The sequence below is a fragment of the Neoarius graeffei genome, chromosome 26 (assembly GCF_027579695.1).
Source record: "Neoarius graeffei isolate fNeoGra1 chromosome 26, fNeoGra1.pri, whole genome shotgun sequence".
Classification (NCBI taxonomy): domain Eukaryota; kingdom Metazoa; phylum Chordata; class Actinopteri; order Siluriformes; family Ariidae; genus Neoarius; species Neoarius graeffei.
In genome coordinates, this window is record NC_083594.1 from 50,290,553 (window position 1) to 50,310,330 (window position 19,778).

Sequence of the window (19,778 nt, forward strand, 5' to 3'; positions counted from 1 at the left end):
CAATTCCTGGAACGTACAGCAAAAAACACTTTTTCTTCCGCTGTTTGTTACAAGATGTCAAGTAATCTGTCTAGGAAAACACAGGAATGTCAAATTCATAGCATAGTATACAGGGTCCTCCGAGGAGGGCTTATACGGAGTGAGGGCGTGTATGCTGTTCTACGCCAGTCTGTCAGATGCTGAGATCTTTGGAGTGCTCTTTGTAGGCCTTCCTCCTGGGTTCAGGGAGTGGGTCGTTGACTTTGCCATAATTGGATTTGACTTTGCTGTAGTCATTTCTTCTGCTGCGTTCCTCCTCTGAGTCCACCATGCTTCGGGAACCTCTTCCAGGCAACATGTCTGGGTCAAGACTTCTGGCTCTGTAGGAGGTTGCTTCTGGAGAGACCGATCGGGAAAATCGGTTTCTTCTCTCGGGAGAGCGACCCCTCAACAGAGAACTGTACTTCTGGAAAGCTGTATCGGAGTCGGGGGTTCTGATGCGGGGCAGGCTCTGGTCCTGGTAGGTTCTCCGGGGCAGGCTGTCTCCATCGTATGTCCGGTCGGTGGGTGAAAAGCGGTTTATTGACTCTCTGGGAAAAGGATTGCTTTGGGTCATACCATCGTAGGACTCTCGGCGAAGAGCTTCGTTTCGATTCATGCTGTCGTATGACCGTTGGCGTAGCGTGTCCTCATGGTTCGAGTGGTCATCAGACAGCCGTGGGAGGAAGTCGTCACGGTTCCAACGATGATAGAACTGGGGAAGGCTATTACCGTTGTTTCCTAACTGTCGGGGGATGGTGTTATTACTGTTGAGAGGACCGTAGGACTTTCTCGGGAATGTCAGGCCACCTTCTAAACCATCGTATGTCGTCCGTGGCAAGGGGCTCGCACGATTGAGGTGATCTGTTGCAGGCAACTCATGCAGGACCCTGTCCAAGGGGGAAGAAGGCTCAGGAGTGGGAGGCTCCTTCAAGCCCACATCCTGATCCGGCTGTGGTTTACCATTGTGTAGCCTGGCAGGAGGATTGGATTGGTATCTGGGGCGATGTGGAGATCTGTGACGGTGAGGGGACCGATTGCGGTGCCCTGACCGATGTGGTGAATGATGCCTTCGTGGAGAGGAGTGGCGATGGTGGCGTCTGTCCGGCGAACGGCCGTGCCGACGTTCACGTTGGTTGTCCAGCGTGTTCTCAGCGCTCTTTGTCCGGCGCCTCCTCTCTGGCGAATGGTGCCTCCGGTGGTGAGAATCATCCTTGCTGTACTTCTTATCGCCTCTCTTCTTATTATGGTGTCTGTTCCTGCCCCTTTTGTCCGGTGAGCCGTGTCTGTGGTTGCTATGGTGATGGCGGGAGCGGTGGCCGTGCTTGTGCTGACCTGACTCATGTGTCCTCTTGTCCTCATTCCGGGATGTTTTATGAAGGTCTTGTTGAGAGCTGGAATCCAATGACGGGTGGGGCTGACTGTCAGGAGGTGCGGTGTTCACTTCCGAAACAGTTTGAGCCCCGTCGATGGCGGCGTTGTCGTCGTCTGGAACATACACAAGGAATTGTGTGTAAAATAAAGCAAAAAATAAGACCAACCTTGCCTAGGGTTTACTTTGGTTTTCATACGAATGATTAATGCAGTCTCTGTTTAGGGGTTCAGGAGTGAAAGAGCTCTGTCCAATTTGGTATTTTTTTTCCCAGTTCTTGCAAACTTGACTCAACTTGGCATCTAATTTCCCGAGCTCTTAAGCTGAATCATGTGACACCCAGCTCTAGAGCCATTAACACAGGAAAAAAATAGCCACAACATATCTAGTGGCATGACAAAGTAGTCATTAATCATGCTAGCAAAACCAGATGAATCATTTTAGCAGGTGGAAATGGCTTGGCCATGAAACTCATTTTGGGGAAGAGACGATGAAATATTACTAACTGTAAGCCACTGTCTTGTCTGATGAACGCTGATGATTCAGGCACAGTGTAGATGGAATAAATGGTGATATGAATATGGTACAGCAACTATTTTGAGCTGTGATTTTGAGAAATTTCACTTCGAAATAAAATTTCTTCTAGGTTTAAGGCAAACCCAAGATGTTCATGCTTTTAAACTCTTCACACTTATTGTACGAGGAAGGTTTGGTCTATAGCTGTAACCTGGTAGGATGTTGCAAATTCTGGAAAAAAAAAAAAAGAAAAGAAAAAAAAAAGTAATGCATCTCGAGAAGTCAATTCCTGAGGCAGATTTCTGAACAGGTCTTGGTCTTTGCTCAACTGAAAATCTTTCACAGACCAGGAATACTTTTAATCAGTGGCATTTGGAGACTCTTCGAAAGCGCTGGACTTGAACTTTCTTGGGTCGAACTCCAGTGCCTTCCTTCCTTCACATTTTGAGCTTCTTGACACAGTGACTTATTTGCTCAGATTGGATCGGCCAGTTTTGATTTTTAATCACGCCGCCATATAATGCGAGGGATATAGCTGTCCATCTGTCAACGTTTCAGTTTCCGGAGCATAACTCAAACTTTTAGGAGTTTTTTCATGAAACATGACAGTCATGTTAAGTGACTAGAGAAGTTGTGCCTTTTGATATTTTGGGATTTCTGTGGATTTTTTTTTTCATATTTCCATGGCAACCAATTCAACTTCGGAAAATTTGGAGTGGGGTTTATGCCATCTCCTGGTGAGTCTTGTTTACATTTATAACTTGCATCTGTCTAATGTACAGTGGTGCTTGAAAGTTTGTGAACCCTTTAGAATTTTCTATATTTCTGCATAAATATGACCGAAAACATCATCAGATTTTCACACAAGTCCTAAAAGTAGATAAAGAGAACCCAGTTAAACAAATGAGACAAAAATATTATACTTTGTCATTTATTTATTGAGAAAAATGATCCGATATTACATATCTGTGAGTGGCAAAAGTATGTGAACCTCAAGGATTAGCAGTTAATTTGAAGGTGAAATTAGAGTCAGGTGTTTTCAATCAATGGGACGACAATCAGGCATGAGTGGGCACCCTGTTTTATTTAAAGAACAGGGATCTATCAAAGTCTGATCTTCACAACACATGTTTGTGGAAGTGTATCATGGCACGAACAAAGGAGATTTCTGAGGACCTCAGAAAAAGTGTTATTGATGCTCATCAGGCTGGAAAAGGTTACAAAACCATCTCTAAAGAGTTTGGACTCCACCAATCCACAGTCAGACAGATTGTGTACAAATGGAGGAAATTCAAGACCATTGTTAGCTTCCTCCAGAGTGGTCGACCAACAAAGATCACTCCAAGAGCAAGGCGTGTAATAGTTGGCGAGGTCACAAAGGACCCCAGGGTAACTTCTAAGCAACTGAAGGCCTCTCTCTTAATGTTCATGAGTCCACCATCAGGAGAACACTGAACAAGAATGGTGTGCATGGCAGGGTTGCAAGGAGAAAGCCACTGCTCTCCAAAAAGAACATTGCTGCTCATCTGCAGTTTGCTAAAGATCACGTGGACAAGCCAAAAGGCTATTGGAAAAATGTTTTGTGGACGGATGAGACCAAAATAAAACTTTTTGGTTTAAATGTGAAGCGTTATGTTTGGAGAAAGGACAACACTGCATTCCAGCATAAGAACCTTATCCCATCTGTGAAACATGGTGGTGGTAGTATCATGGTTTGGGCCTGTTTTGCTGCTTCTGGGCCAGGACAGCTTGCCATCATTGATGGAACAATGAATTCTGAATTATACCAGCAAATTCTAAAGGAAAATGTCAGGACATCTGTCCATGAACTGAATCTTAAGAGAAGGTGGGTCATGCAGCAAGACAACAAACCTAAGCACACAAGTCGTTCTACCAAAGAATGGTTAAAGAAAAATAAAGTTAATGTTTTGGAATGGCCAAGTCAAAATCCTGACCTTAATCCAATGGAAATGTTGTGGAAGGACCTGAAGCGAGCAGTTCATGTGAGGAAACCCACCAACATCCCAGAGTTGAAGCTGTTCTGTACGGAGGAACGGGCTAAAATTCCTCCAAGCTGGTGTGCAGGACTGATCAACAGTTACCGAAAGCATTTAGTTGCAGTTATTGCTGCACAAGGGGGTTACACCAGATACTGAAAGCAAAGGTTCACATACTTTTGCCACTCACAGATATGTAATATTGGATCATTTTCCTCAATAAATAAATGACCAAGTATAATATTTTTGTCTCATTTGTTTAACTGGGTTCTCTTAATCTACTTTTAGGACTTGTGTGAAATCTGATGTTTTAGGTCATATTTATGCAGAAATATAGAAAATTCTAAAGGGTTCACAAACTTTCAAGCACCACTGTAAATGCACACGCCCCCTGAACCACCCCTCACGTGCACATCAGTTTCTTTGGAAATTGTTTCACCAAGCTATTCAGTTACCAATAATGTACATCTGAATATCAAAATGTGTTGGAGGGCGTATCCAACCTGACTCTTCTGATTCACGTCTCGGTGACGAAAAGTATCCGATCGAGGGCCACATAGAAAAGATCAGATGCGTGTCTACACAATCTGTCATGGAAAAATATATGGCACGGAAAAACTTCTGAGATAAATGTCACAGGAATGTGTGATCAGAGATTAAATGCGCAAATAAATCCATTGATTTTTCACTGAAATGAGAGGAGCGATCACAGAATGGGGTTGCAATGCATTGTGGGCGAGTGGACAGAATGAACAATGACGGCATGGCACGGCACAGCACAGACACGGCAGCTACAAACCGTGGTCTGGTTTTGGAAGAAACCAGCCTCTCCTGCCTTTTCGTTTCTCGTGCCGGCTGTGGCTTGTTGAGCGGCCATCGCTGCGAGAGGAGGGAGAGACACCACCACAACCCATTTAAACCAGAAAAGAGAAAGAAAGAAAGAGACAAGCAGATCATTTAGATACCAGAAACCGATTTTAAAAAATAAAAAGAGAAAGAAAAAAAGCGTGACTTTTTTTTTTTGCAATGGAAAATGTTTATTTTTTTCCAAAGAGAGATTGTCCATAAAATGCCCCCACCACTGAGTGAAAAATAAACATTAATAGCAGAGAGATATCCAGAACACCAAAAACACCAAACCCAGCAGCAAACAGATAGACCCAAGCTCCATAGACACAATATGCAACACACACATACACAGAGTGAATAATGCAGTGTACATTACAAACAGAAAGTGACAACATGTAGATGAACATAAAAGTAGAAAAAAAGGTACAAAAATATACAGAGATCATTTGTGAAGAAATAAAAAAATCGTCACATTTTGAACTTGACAAAATACATGGAGGAAAAAAACCCGAATGCATGAAAAGAACACTGGCAAATTCCACATATCTGAACGCTTAACAACGAATCTTCCATAAATATTATGGAAAAATATTTTTGTACTGAAGACGTCATGCAGCAACAGACATTATGGCTGGATTGAAATCACGTGACCTGACGAATCCTAACGAACAGAGAATAAGAGCGAGTGGATTGACTGAAGCGTCTGTGGACTCGGACTAAGCGAGGGCAAAATCCGTGAACAGCTCTACGACAGTATCTTGGTGGAGAGGGTACAAGGATGCTTTCGTAGTCTCTTAAAGTCTTCTCAGTAGCGTACATTCACCTTCAATAAATATCATAAATATGTTACTTACACCGCACTGACTCCAGACGTTAATCAAGTTTGCGGTTTTTTTTTTTGCATACTTATCAGCGTTAAAAACCTACAAGTCCTTGAGGCATCTGAGAAGTAATAAATCCAGTTATGCTTTTCGAAATAAATTTCTACAGGCTGTCACTTTTTTTGAGCATGTGCCCATGGAATTATTTTCCCAGCATCCCCTGTTCAGATGCAAAGACGAGGCTGAAGGCAACATCAAGAAACCCATCACCAAATAGCAGGAGGCCATGACAGAGAGGGCTGGCACGTGTGTGTGTGTGTGTGTGTGTGTGTGTGTGTAGGAGGGGGGATGGGAGGGAGAGGAGGGTTGCTGGTCTGTCATGGTGTGAAGACTGGCGAGAAAGGGACGTTTTCGTAGATCGACCCACCATATTCGGGTACAGAACCGTCGCCGCGCTTCAGCACCAGGTGTGCCGTCCGGCCGCCGCTTTTGATCAGCTCGATGGCGCGGGTGTGCTTCATGCCTTTGGTGCTCTCGCCGTTAATCTCCAAAATCTCATCTCCTACCTGAGAGAAAGAAAAATGTGAAAGATGACGCACAAAGGAGGTCATTGCATACCAGTATATTCAAGTTATTCCATGAAACCGAGTTGTCTATAATCCGTGTACGACGAGATTGAGCGGAATAACCATTTTATTCTATCCACATTCACTGGATTTTGAGAAGCAGAGCATTTTTTTTGTTTTTGCAAATTTGATAAATTAAAACTTGATACAAAATGTCTGACAAAATCATTTCCGCGTAGAATGTAAACAAACTGGCGAAATGACCGGAGCAATTTGTGAAAAATGCGATAAATTCTTGGGGGGGGGGATTCTTACAATCAGATATTTTTATTTCATATTCTGTTGCTTATTTTTTGGGGGGCTTTGTTTTCAAGTAGTTTTTATTTCATCCTCAGCTGGTTCAGCAACACACCGCCATTTCCTTTTTCTCTACTCAAGGTATACGGTATGAGCTGATAGCCTAGTAGTAGAGTAGCCAATCAGAGCACGTGCTTGCGCATATCCAATGAATGTGGATAGAATAATTATTTATTTTCAAAATGAAAAAATAAGCTGCTCAAAAAATATACATCTCGGAAATAACTACAGTCAGTCAGAGTTCTCGTATTGCTCCATTTCTCATCCCCCCCCCCCCCCCAGTTTGGGGATAAAGTTAACAAAATCTTTGAAAAGCCTGGAGGATTCCTGAGAAGAGTAAAGATCACTCTTAGGCTACATCCACACGACAACGGCAACGAGATTTTTTTTTTTTTTTAAATATTGTGTCCACATGGGCAACGGATCAGTAAAATATCAGGTACATATGGCAACGCAACGCTTGCTGAAAACGATGCAATACACATACCACACCATTACGTGCGCTGTAAGACGGTCCCATCGGAGACACCAGAACAATAGAAGAAGTAGACGCATGCGTATAAACCCCTTCTTCTGTAGCATCAGCCACATAAAGTTTTGATTATTAATCAGTAGCGTAAAACGAAAGACGCGGAAAGAGGAATGAACGGGGGTAGATGGGGAGAGAGAGGAATGAATGGGGGTAGATGGAAGCCGGTACGCCAACATTCTGATATCCTCCAGAATTCTTTAATGGTCCGGAATAAATTGAATGCTACACATTGATGGATTACTTTGTTCTTCTACGCCCTTTTTGAGGAATGTATTGTCGGACTTAAACCAACATCTGAAGAGGTGAGATCGCTCCTTTTTTTTCCCTATTTTTGCTGGCGGGATTGTTTTTGGAAAGCGCACGGGCAGTGCGCGGTTTGGTACTGCTTCCGCAGTGTTTGGACTAAAGACTCTGCCCTAAGGGCTATTCTCTCTCTCTCTCTCTCTTTGCACCATTACACAATATTCACAGTGAAAATATTTTGTAAGCACGTTTCATGAACCAAGTTATAGGATTTGTTGACAACTCGCATCGAGTTCGTTACACTTCTACCCGGTGTGAAGCACTCACAGTCATGTGGTTGTGATGTCATCGTAAACAAATCAGTTCTACTCATCCAGACGACTTCGCAACGGCGCTGTTGCCAGATTTTTTCACTCTGGAACCCGTTCTCAAAAGATTTCGTTTTGGGGCACCCAAAACGCCGGTGCCGTGTGGACGCCAGGCCGAAACGATAAACAATTTTATCAGATTCACCTGAATCCGTTGCCGTGTGGACAGGGCCTTAGTCCCTGATAAACAACTAATAAGAATGACATGCATTTTAAACATCGTAAGAGTGTGATAGTGAAGGAGAGTGAGACAAGTTGTCTGGGGGAGGGGAAGGGGATCAGATCAAAACATTTTTCAAATAAACCTGAAAATTATCCGGCTCCATCTGATGATGCCACGTTTGACATCTTTTCATGATTTCGCCCTTTTTCCTGTTCGGATTCTTCCTCATATTTTCTGTTGTTGGTGATACCGGCATGTGGGGGTGAGGCGAATTTATTTATAAATAAATAAATGCATGCCTTTTTTTTTTAGGTTTTCGTATTTCCCATTTGACGGCTCAGAATGAAAAATGGAGAAGGATGAAACGTGGGTGCTGACTCGTGCTTCCTGGACGACTCTGAATGCTGAGATGTATTTCTTGTGGATTTTTTTAAGAGTCGGATTCATGAATATTTGATTTCTAGGCTTTTAAAAACAAGTCTATTATATTTTTGAAAATTTCATGGGGGGGATAGAAAGAAAAAAAAAAAAAAGAAGTTTTCCTGCTTGAGTGTGCCAGGAAAAACAAAAACATTTCCTTGTATTCTCATTTTCATTTCAAAATGAATACAACAAACAGACCAGACGGCAATCAAGAACATCTTCAAACAACAGTGACAGCACAGAACTCGCAAAGAGATTCACCGAGATATAAATACATTATAGGAATCCTTTTGTTCTGTTCTCCTTCCTGTCTCGGGTTATCTGTCGGTCCTGTTCTCCCGGGAACATCATTACACCGGCGCTCCTCTGCTCCTGACACCTTCTCGACCTGCTTACCAGAGCCGGAGTGCCATTACAGTTCTGGCACACTTCAACTCTGACGCTAACTCGAAATCTGAGCGATGTACGCAGCTTATTCGCGGTTACTAACGATGGCTACGGGTGACCCTTCCACTGATGACACGGTTTTTGTCCTTTTCTCGCTACAGAAGAAAAATGAAGTCAGTGATTTGGTGTTCAAAGCAGCATCGTTGAGGAAACCACGAGAGAACAGGAGACGGGACTGTGCTGGTCACTTTTCCCCTTCTCCGTTACAGTGAGCGTGATCAGGGCAAATCTGAAAACCAATTCACGTCCTCTTCAGAGCGCTCATCGACAATACAATTAACAGTTATGCCACGAAATCGAGGTGGACATGAGCTGATGATGCGTGCAGCTGCAACCGAATTGTCTATCAGCTATGTACGATTAGATTGACTGGAGTAACTGTTTTATTCTATCCACATTCACTGGATTTTGAAAAATTGAGCATTGTTATTTTCATTTTTTTGCAAATTCGATAAAAACTTTATACAAAATGCCCATCAAAAAAAATTTCCGCTTAGAATCTAAACAAACCGGCGAAATGACAGGAGCAATTTGTGAAAAATGCAATAATTCTTGGGGTCCAATTAAAAAAAAAACGTTCTTACCATCAATTACATTTGTTCCATATTTTGTTGCTTTTTTATTTTGGGGGTTTTGTTTTCGAGTAGTTTTTATTTCATCCTCGGTTGCTTCAGCAACACGCTGCCATTTTGTTTTTCTCTACTCATGGTATATGAGCTGATATCCTCGTCGTAGTGTAGCCAATCAGAGCGTGCGATTGCTCATATCCAGTGAGCGTGGATTGAATAACGGGTTTTAGCTGTTGTAGCTTTGCCTGCCTCGCTAATCTCCTTTGTGCTACACTTGTATCTCGAGTGCCATTCATGGTGTGGTGGTTTTAAGTGGGAACACACCCTGGATGGAAACGCCAGTACAATCCAGCACTTTCAGGTCTCGACATTAACGGTTGTCCGCTTGTCCGGGACAAGTGATCCTTTATGTCGGACAAGTTCATGGTCTCAGTTACTTGTCCGATCGGACAAGTGCCAAAATACGCCGATATTCGGGTTACATATCAAATGTGTCAGTTTATTCACATGATTTCCGAAGCATCTCACTGGACATATTGTTTTGATGAATCGGCGGATGTTTCTCTTCGGAAAGAGCGATGTGCGCATGCGCAATATTCCGCTTGCGAAACCGGCCAATACCGCTTCGTGTATTTGAGCTGAAAAGTAAACGGTCGTTTATCAGACCCTCCAGGATTTCGCAATGTTGCGATTTGCAACTTCAACGCAAATTCAACCAATCCCCACGAATTCAAGGCCGTGTTACAATTATATCCAATCACCGCAACTTTCCCGCAAATTTGACCAATCGTTGGCGTCGTCTTGAGGTGACGTTGACAAACTACCTTCCGCCTTACTTCTATGTATACGTTCAAGAGCAGCAGCATGCACGAGTCAGTGTTTCTGTAGGCTTCAATTCTGTTACTGAAAGTGTGTTATGTTTACAGTGAAGGACTGTGCGCACTTTACATTATTTTTTTACTTAATACAAGAAATTAATGGATGCCAACATTTTTGCCAAAACGGTATTTTATTTTCCATTGTTTAGGCAGCTTCAGCATCATACTGTGAGATTCTGTTCAAATAGTTTTTTTTTTCTTCTATGAAGCCTGAGCCATTTATTTTATTAGTTTATAATTATTGTTTAATTTAGTCTTCAGGAGAGACTGCCTGCACACAGTACTAGTATTAATAGTTTTTTTTTTCTTACATGAAAGCTGAGGTATTTATATTATATTTTAAGGTAACTTCATGTTGTGCTGTGAGGTTCTCTGCACTTTAACTTTTGAACCAACAGGTGCATTTGGATAAGTAAAGCCTATTTTTCTGCATTTTTGTAGTCCTGGTAATCTTTTATATTGGTAAAGTTGTTTATAGGACCATTTCTCAGTGTCTTTGTTTTTTTAATCAATAGTTTTTCAGTAATAACTTAATATTTAACATATCACTCAATTTTATCACAAAAAGAGAAAATCGCAACAATTTCTCGCAACTTTCACTTCCTCCCGCAATGTAATCGCAGCAAAAACCTAAAAAACACCGCAACTTTCATCGCGACCATTAAATACCATACAGGAGCCACAATGAATAATTAGACAACAACAATTAATCAGTGGAGGATATATATTCAAAGTTAATAATTTAAAAATGAAAATATACTGTATAATTTTAATTTTCTGGTTTTCAATTTCTCATAAATAAATTAATGATTGATGGAGTCCAATTTTTTTCTGCAGTGAATAGATTGTGTGAAAGTAATTCTGGTGAAATTAGTTTATTACAAATAGTTTTTGGGTTTTTTTCTCAAATTTTTCTTCGGACAAGTCAACTTCACATTCGGACAAGTAAGTTTCCTTTCAACTTGCCCGACAGGACAAGTGGTTTCAAAAGTTAATGTAGAGCCCTGATTTTTATTGAAATGTAACATTTTCCTTTATTGAATCCTTGTTTTCCTGAAATACAATTCTTCAAGTTTGACTTCAACATGACCTGAACAATTCAGATTCAAAGCTGTATTTTGGTCCTGATGCGATTATGCAGGATTCATCGGTATCAAATCAGTTAGACGTAAAAATGTAGTTTTCCATAACATGGGCAGAAGGTCATGGTATACGAGGAATAAAATGCTTTGAAATGTGCCGCTATATGAAAACCATAAACTTCTGGGTGGTAACAGGATCCCTGCCAAGTGTTGTGTCGCTCATTAGATCGCTCACTGATTTGGTTTACGAGTGAAGGGTTCAGTTTATCGCTTTGAAAATGTTTAAAGTGCCATTCCACCATTGGATGTATTCTTTGGCATAAAATACAATATATTTTCTGACAACATGACTAGACAGAGAAATCTTTTAGCTTCAAAATGATATATCAAACATAATTTTTTGACAACGACAAGTATATTAATTTTGCGACCAAAGTCACCTACCCTTTTAATTTCCGCGCGGTCGTGAAACGTGATGTCATCGGCAGGTTCCCCTTCTTGTGTACCACGTGTCGGTCTATTTTTAGACCAGGAAACCCCCAAAGTGAGAGAGTCATTTCTCCTCGTATATGGGGGCCAAAAAAATTGCGAAAATTTTTGAGTTAATCTTTCAGTTAGCTAGATTTATTGGTATTAGCTAGATTTATTGGTATTATTTTTATCGCGTTCTATCCGCCATTGCTGATAATATGTGCCACGTCACACGTCACGTGGTACACAAGAAGGGGAACCTGCCGATGACATCACGCGCGGAAATTAAAAGGGTAGGTGACTTTGGTCGCAAAATTAATATACTTGTCGTTGTCAAAAAATTATGTTTGATATATCATTTTGAAGCTAAAAGATTTCTCTATCTAGTGATACCATTTATATATGTTGTCAAAATATATTGTATTTTATGCCAAAGAATACATCCAATGGTGGAATGGCACTTTAAATAACACGGCTACCGTTTCAGACGATCTGTGCACTTGTGATGTTTATCCTTACAGGTTCAAACAGAGTTTAATCTTTGTGCGTGTTTATTCGTCAATGCGTCTGGTTTAAAGGGGAGTTCAGGTCCCAGAGTATCCAGCAGTTTGGACCCGAACAAAATTTGATTTGGATCTGTACCCTCATCTTGCCGCTGCGTGCTGCTGCTCCGTCTTCAGCCAGTCTCAACACGTACAGGTCCATGTTGTACTCGCGTCCTCCGCGCAGACTGAATCCAAAGCCTTTACTGTCCCTCTCCAGGTCCACCGAGTACAGCTCCCCCTCCTAAACACACATGCACATGTATATAAGAGAAAAGCACTTCATTAAGCTCAAGGTCAGCAGGGTCTGGTGTGTGTGTGTGTGTGTGTGTGTGTGCGCGCGCGCATATGTGGGTTTTTTTTCCCTCTTGTTTAAAGCTCGGAGCTCTGATTTCCAAATTCACCTGCAGGAAAGTCACCCACAGAGCGGATAGCAGTGATGGCTGAAGTACAGCATGAATAATAGATAACAGCAGTCCCTGTTTGTGTGTGTGTGGAGGGAGGTGGAAGTATTTTTGGTTTGGGATAGAGTTGAAAGAGGACAGGAGGCATCTCAAAAGCATGACAAAGAACAAACCGAGACTGGCAGTGTTGAGGCGAAGGGAAGGTACAGATGGATTACCTCAATTTATTTTTCAATTTAATGTTAAATAGCTTTCAAAATGTTTGATGTTAAGGATGATAGGACAGGCTTTTCCAATGTACACTCATGTAAGAAAGGTTTAGGTTGAACAAAACCAGTCAGTCGTTGGATCAGTCGATTCGTACCCGATTTTCAGTGCAGAGCAACATGGAGACATCTTAATTTAAAAAGAGGCCAAGACTGCTGTCATTCGACACCAAGATAAAAAGTTTGCACTCACTGGTCAGAGCTGGAGGTGAAATCGCGGGACTCCTTTTCAAATTTAAGACAAGAAACAGGGCCTGAATGAATTAGCTAGCAGGAAATGAAATGTGTGAGGAAATAAAGCCAAAAGACCAGCTTTTTTTTTTTTTAAATGACGACCAAAAAAAGTTGCCATGCTTCTAAACGTGGTATAAAACATTTCTTTAAAATTTAAAAGAAACAAAAGTAGTCCATCAGGTGACTTGATCAGGCACAGTTACGTATTCTGGATTTATACGACAGCTCCTCTGTTCAATTCTCCTTTCTGATGGGTCAGACGGTGTTGATTCATTTTCTAGAACAGCAGCTCGGACAGCAGTTTCAGCTGTTGGTCCATATCAACGGATAAAAAATAAAATAAAATGGTAAGGTTTTCTGAAAGCTGACTTTTTTTTTTTAAATAATGTAAGGAGTCTCCAGTGTCAGCGCTTTAACAGGTCGGTATGCTTTCCATAAATTTTTTTTTTTATTATTATTCACTTAAGAGAAGCTGGTGAGGACCATTTATAGCTGCTATAACCAAAATGATAAAAGGAACGAACTCGTTTCGCAGACATTTCACCACATTAAACATAAATACAAACTATTTCCGTCAGCTAATGTTGGAGTCAAGACCGAGATCAGAGTGCACCGAGACAGAGTCAAGACCAGGACCAGACCACTGTTGCCCCTTTTCCACCAAAGCAGTTCCAGGGCTGGTTCGGGGCCAGTGCTTAGTTTGGAACCGGGTTTTCTGTTTCCACTGACAAAGAACTGGCTCTGGGGCCAGAAAAACCGGTTCCAGGCTAGCACCAACTCTCTGCTGGGCCAGAGGAAAGAACCGCTTACGTCAGCAGGGGGGGCGGAGTTGTTAAGACCAACAACAATAACAAGACCGCGAAAGATCGCCATTTTTAAGCGATGAGAAGCAGCAGCTGTACAAACGCGAAGTCATCCATTATTATTATTGTTGTTGTTGCTGCTGCTGCTTCTTCCGTGTTGTTTTTGCTTCGATATTCGCGCCAAGGTTTGTGCAAACGTAGCGACGTAACTGACATACAGCGACGTAATGACGTGGCTTCCCTTAGCACCGCGAGCTATGGAAAAGCAAACTGGTTCTCAGCTGGCTTGCAAGTTGAATGAGTTGTGAACCAGCACCAGCACTGGCCCCGAACCAGCCCTGGAACTGATTTGGTGGAAAAGGGGTACGAGTGTGAAGGGGGTGGGGGAAGGGTGACTGCCATGAACAGGAATGAAAATTTCAAATTCAGCAACGAGTCACATTTTGGTTGCATTCGAAGCAGGAATTTTACATCCAATCACAGTAACGATGTTAACAAATAAATCAGACAATGCATTGGCGATTTTGTGAAATCCCTGCAGCTGCGGTCTTGAGACCCGTCTCGAGTACTACAACACTGTCATCAGCAAATTGGCGTGATCTCAGGGAAAAACACACGGATAGGAAGAAAATTATTATACCCCCGCTCTGAAAGAGGAGGTATATTGGTTTACCTCCATCCGTCTGAAACACCACCCACAAATCATAGCCACTTGGTATCAAACTTCAACTTGAGGTTCTATACCCTGTATACCGTTTTCAGGTCTGTCGCACATCGACTTCCTGTTTACCGACTGAATGTATTTACGAAACATATAGCGTGGATTTACAAAATTCTCCAAACACTTTTCTCAGCAACTACAAATCACAACTACTTGATATTTGGTACCGAGCTTCAGCTTGGGGTTCTACAGTATATCCTGTGTACCATTTTCAGGTCTGTCGCACATCGACTTCCTGTTTACCGACTAAATGTACAGTGGTGCTTGAAAGTTTGTGAACCCTTTAGAATTTTCTATATTTCTGCATAAATATGACCTAAAACATCATCAGATTTTCACACAAGTCCTAAAAGTAGATAAAGAGAACCCAGTTAAACAAATGAGACAAAAATATTATACTTGGTCATTTATTTATTGAGGAAAATGATCCAATATTACATATCTGTGAGTGGCAAAAGTATGTGAACCTCTAGGATTAGCAGTTAATTTGAAGGTGAAATTCGAGTCAGGTGTTTTCAATCAATGGGATGACAATCAGGTGTGAGTGGGCACTCTGTTTTATTTAAAGAACAGGGATCTATCAAAGTCTGATCTTCACAACACATGTTTGTGGAAGTCTATCATGGCACAAACAAAGGAGATTTCTGAGGACCTCAGAAAAAGCGTTGTTGATGCTCATCAGGCTGGAAAAGGTTACAAAACCATCTCTAAAGAGTTTGGACTCCACCAATCCACAATCAGAGATTGTATACAAATGGAGGAAATTCAAGACCATTGTTACCCTCCCCAGGAGTGGTCAACCAACAAAGATCACTCCAAGAGCAAGGCATGTAATAGTCGGCGAGGTCACAAAGGACCCCAGGGTAACTTCTAAGCAACTGAATGCCTCTCTCACTTTGGCTAATGTTAATGTTCATGAGTCCACCATCAGGAGAACACTGAACAACAATGGTGTGCATGGCAGGGTTGTAAGGAGAAAGCCACCGCTCTCCAAAAAGAACATTGCTGCTCGTCTGCAGTTTGCTAAAGATCACGTGGACAAGCCAGAAGGCTATTGGAAAAATGTCTTGTGGACAGATGAGACCAAAATTGAACTTTTTGGTTTAAATGAGAAGTGTTATGTTTGGAGAAAGGAAAACACTGCATTCCAGCATAAGAACCTTATCCCATCTGTGAAACATGGTGGTGGTAGTATCATGGTTTGGACCTGTTTTGCTGCATCTGGGCCAGGACGGCTTGCCATCATTGATGGAACAATGAATTCTGAATTATACCAGCGAATTCCAAAGGAAAATGTCAGGACATCTGTCCATGAACTGAATCTCAAGAGAAGGTGGGTCATGCAGCAAGACAACGACCCTAAGCACACAAGTCGTTCTACCAAAGAATGGTTAAAGAAGAATAAAGTAAATGTTTTGGAATGGCCAAGTCAAAGTCCTGACCTTAATCCAATGGAAATGTTGCGGAAGGACCTGAAGCGAGCAGTTCATGTGAGGAAACCCACCAACATCCCAGAGTCGAAGCTGTTCTGTATGGAGGAACGGGCTAAAATTCCTCCAAGCCGGTGTGCAGGACTGATCAACAGTTACCGCAAACGTTTAGTTGCAGTTATTGCTGCACAAGGGGGTCACACCAGATACCGAAAGCAAAGGTTCATATACCTTTGCCACTCACAGATCTGTAATATTGGATCATTTTCCTCAATAAATAAATGACCAAGTATAATATTTTTGTCTCATTTGTTTAACTAGGTTCTCTTTATCTACTTTTAGGACTTGTGTGAAAATCTGATGATGTTTTAGGTCATATTTATGCAGAAATATAGAAAATTCTAAAGGGTTCACAAACTTTTAAGCACCACTGTATTTACACAATATATAGACTCTCTGGGGAGAACACTGCTCTTGACTGACTTGTCTCAGGGTTAATTATTTGTCACTGTCAACATTCATAATAAGCATCCTATTCCTTCGCTTGCTTGCGTTCTGATATAAGCAAGAGCGGGGGGGGATATGTAAGTGAGCAGCAGCTCACAGTTGATCGTTAACTTCAGGGTAGTAATAGTAACTCTGCTTCGTGCTGAGCTGCATCATTGATTATTCTCCTAGAACAGCACACCTCCAGATTTTTATGACTTACAAAAACGGTTATGATTTCTGTGATATGTAGCGAAGGAAAAAGCTGATATGTCATGAGGGAAGATTCTGGTTGTATGTCGCTTGCTGCCAGTGATGGGAATAACGGCGTTAGAATAAACGGCGTTACTAACGGCATTACTTTTTTTTAGTAACGAGTAATCTAACTAATTACTTTTTACATCGTTATAACGCCGTTCCCGTTACTTACAATAAAATACTATGCGTTACTTTATTAAAGCTGTTCTCATCTGGCACGCTGCTCGTTCAGCCTTTCTTTACTCTGCTTCAGTGTGGGGCGGGGAGACACGAGACAACGGCACAGTCAGCCAATCAGAGTAGATTTGGACAACATACGTAGGTAGGCCACGCCTACTGCACTACTGCGCGCTCTTTCAATCGGAAGACACAGCGATGGCGAGCGGTCAGCCCAGCACTGCGCTTTCACACTGGAAATACAGACATTACTTTTCATTACTTGAAATAAAAGGCAAGAGTGTTTACGTGCAATGCACATTATGTCGAGGAACAAAGCGTTTGTCCTCGTCAGTGGCCAGTAATTAGTAACATAATTTTAATAACTGCAAAAATATATTACATTTGATATATGTCTTATCTCACATTGTCCCACAAAAATATTAATATAGTGTAGATAACGTTACTAATTGGTTCTGTTAAGTGTCCATTTCAGTCATTAAACACATTTAACATTCACTTTTATTATGATTACACTAATTGAATTTGATGTTTTTTGAGGGGGAACAAAATGTAACGGAATAATTACTTTCCCTGGTAATTAGTTACTTTTATGACAAAGTAACTCCGTTACTAACTCCGTTACTTTTTGGTAAAAGTAACTAGTAACTATAACTAATTACTTTTTGAAAGTAACGTGCCCAACACTGCTTGCTGCTAACTCAGACTTGGTGTGTGTGTGTGTTGCGCAAGTGTGACAGCGCGTACCTGGTTTGTAGCTTGTGTGGGGGCTGGCGGAGGAGGAACCTGTGGTGCTTTGAACTCGAAAGACTCCTGTTTTGGTTTGGTGTTGTTTCTGAGAGAAATGGACAAAATTCATGTTGACTGGAAAAACAAGAAAAAAAAAAAGTTTTCCAATCTGACAGCAGGTGTGTGTGTGTGTGCTTGGCCTACCTTGGCTCAGGTGCAGCTTGCTGTTGAGGTGTGTGTGTGGTCGTGATGGTGGCGATCTTCTCAGCGTTAGTCAGCAGCGCTGCGTTTGATGACTCTGGGGACGGAGAGAGATGGACTGTTTGTAAACCAAAAAAAAGTGAGAGGCTGAGCAAAACAGAGAAATAATGGCATGTAAATGGCTTTGTACTTTGTGTGTGTGTGTGTGTGTGTGTGTGTGTGAGAGAGTAATCTAACATTCTCATGGGAAAAAGCATTTCCAAATACACCAATGTATAAACACACCACATAGATTAAAGCTCTGCTCAGGAGCGGGTCTGATACAGCCGAGGTGTACTCGGGGAAAAGAAATAACCACATCCATCATGGCGAGCGAATGCAGTCACTGCAACTGCTGGATTTCATCTTACACAGATGCGCACTCTTAGAAATCAAGGTAACAAACTGTACTTTTCCTCATTGCTGTGATCGTACCATCAAGGTGCATCTCAGCAGGACTGGTCCATCTCACCACCCTCACTGTGTGTGTCTCTCTCTCGCTCTCTCTCGATGTACCTATCCCCCTATGCCTCTCTGTCATTTCCACTCCACTGATCATAGCAGGCTTTTGTTTTTCACCCCCGTCATTGCTGAAAAATCCAGCGCGCTGACTCACATGTCTCAGGCACAGGAGATGTTTTTGGAAGATAAATTTATCCCGAACCAAAAGAAAGACACTTTAGAAATATCCACAGGAGGACAAAATTACATTCACTCGTCTCAGTGTGCATACGCACCATGGGGGGGAAAAAAAAAAAAAAGACAAAATGGAGTATCCTTCTCCTCTGATTAAAGCTCAGACGGATGCCACAGGCAACAGAGCTTTCGCTGTTGTAAATCACAGCTGAACAGGATCTTACCGAGTGCCTCGCCTCGACACTCACTCACTCTTTTACCATCCTCTCCGCTCCAAACAGCTTGTTCTCTCTTCGTGACACTGCTCTTAAATAAGCCGAACGTGCCGTCCGGGATCTGGCCGCACGTCTACCCACGCTCTTCGAGCAATAAGCTCTCGTAAGCAAAACAAACCGGAGTGGAACCGAGTCAGTCTCATTATTACAGCTCAGCTGAAGATTCCTCTCTCTAGCACTAATACAGAATTAACAGCTAAATGAGAAAATGGGTCTGGAATAAAAGAGGGAGTAGTTTAGTGTCCCCGGGGAACAACATGTGTAATAACTGCTCAGTCAGTTAGGGTAAGTAAATCAACAACAAACCGGCGTTATCATTTAGAAGACTGATTTAAAGTGAAGATACAATACCATTTGGAGATGTTTAAACCTCACAAGACGCCACCTTCACTGGGATTGAAGCACAGACGTCATGAGTGACAGGTCTGACAGAAGCCACACCTCTTGCACTGTATGTATAACCTAGGCCAGGGCTTTTCAAAGTGTGGGGCGCGCCTCCCCTAGGGGGCGCCAGAGTTCTTCAGGGGGGTGCAACGTGAGGAAAAATAAACCAGAATAAGTTACTATTGCGGACATTTAACGAACTTCAGCTAGCCTTTACCAGAGACAAAATGGATCGATTTTTAGTACCTAAAGCTACAGTGAGTGAGGAGACAGAGTCTGGGCCAAGCAAAAACAGAAGGAAGTACGACCACGATTATTTAAAGTTTGGATTTTCATGGACTGGATCTGAAGATGCTCCACTGCCACAGTGTGTTGTCTGCCAAGAGGTGCTAGCTAACGATGAGATGTTTAAAATGTGTAAAACAAGATGTTTTAAAAAAGCACAGATGTTTAAAATGTGCAAAACAAGATGTTTTAAAAAGCACAGATGTTTAAAATGTGTAAAAAAAGATGTTTTAAAA

General features: G+C 41.9%; 1 protein-coding gene across 1 annotated transcript in view; it reads right to left on the reverse strand.

Moving 5' to 3' along the window:
- Positions 1–4,954: 4,954 nt before the first annotated feature.
- magi1b (membrane associated guanylate kinase, WW and PDZ domain containing 1b) overlaps positions 4,955–19,778 on the reverse strand; it is a 296,936-nt gene continuing 282,112 nt past the window's right edge. Inside the window, exons 19-22 of the mRNA XM_060910209.1 lie at positions 17,927–18,020; positions 17,741–17,828; positions 12,315–12,458; positions 4,955–6,139 (exon numbers count right to left, since the gene is read on the reverse strand). Coding sequence (XP_060766192.1) covers positions 5,951–6,139; positions 12,315–12,458; positions 17,741–17,828; positions 17,927–18,020 — 515 coding nt within the window. The 3' untranslated portion in view covers positions 4,955–5,950. The remainder of the gene's footprint in view (positions 6,140–12,314; positions 12,459–17,740; positions 17,829–17,926; positions 18,021–19,778) is intronic.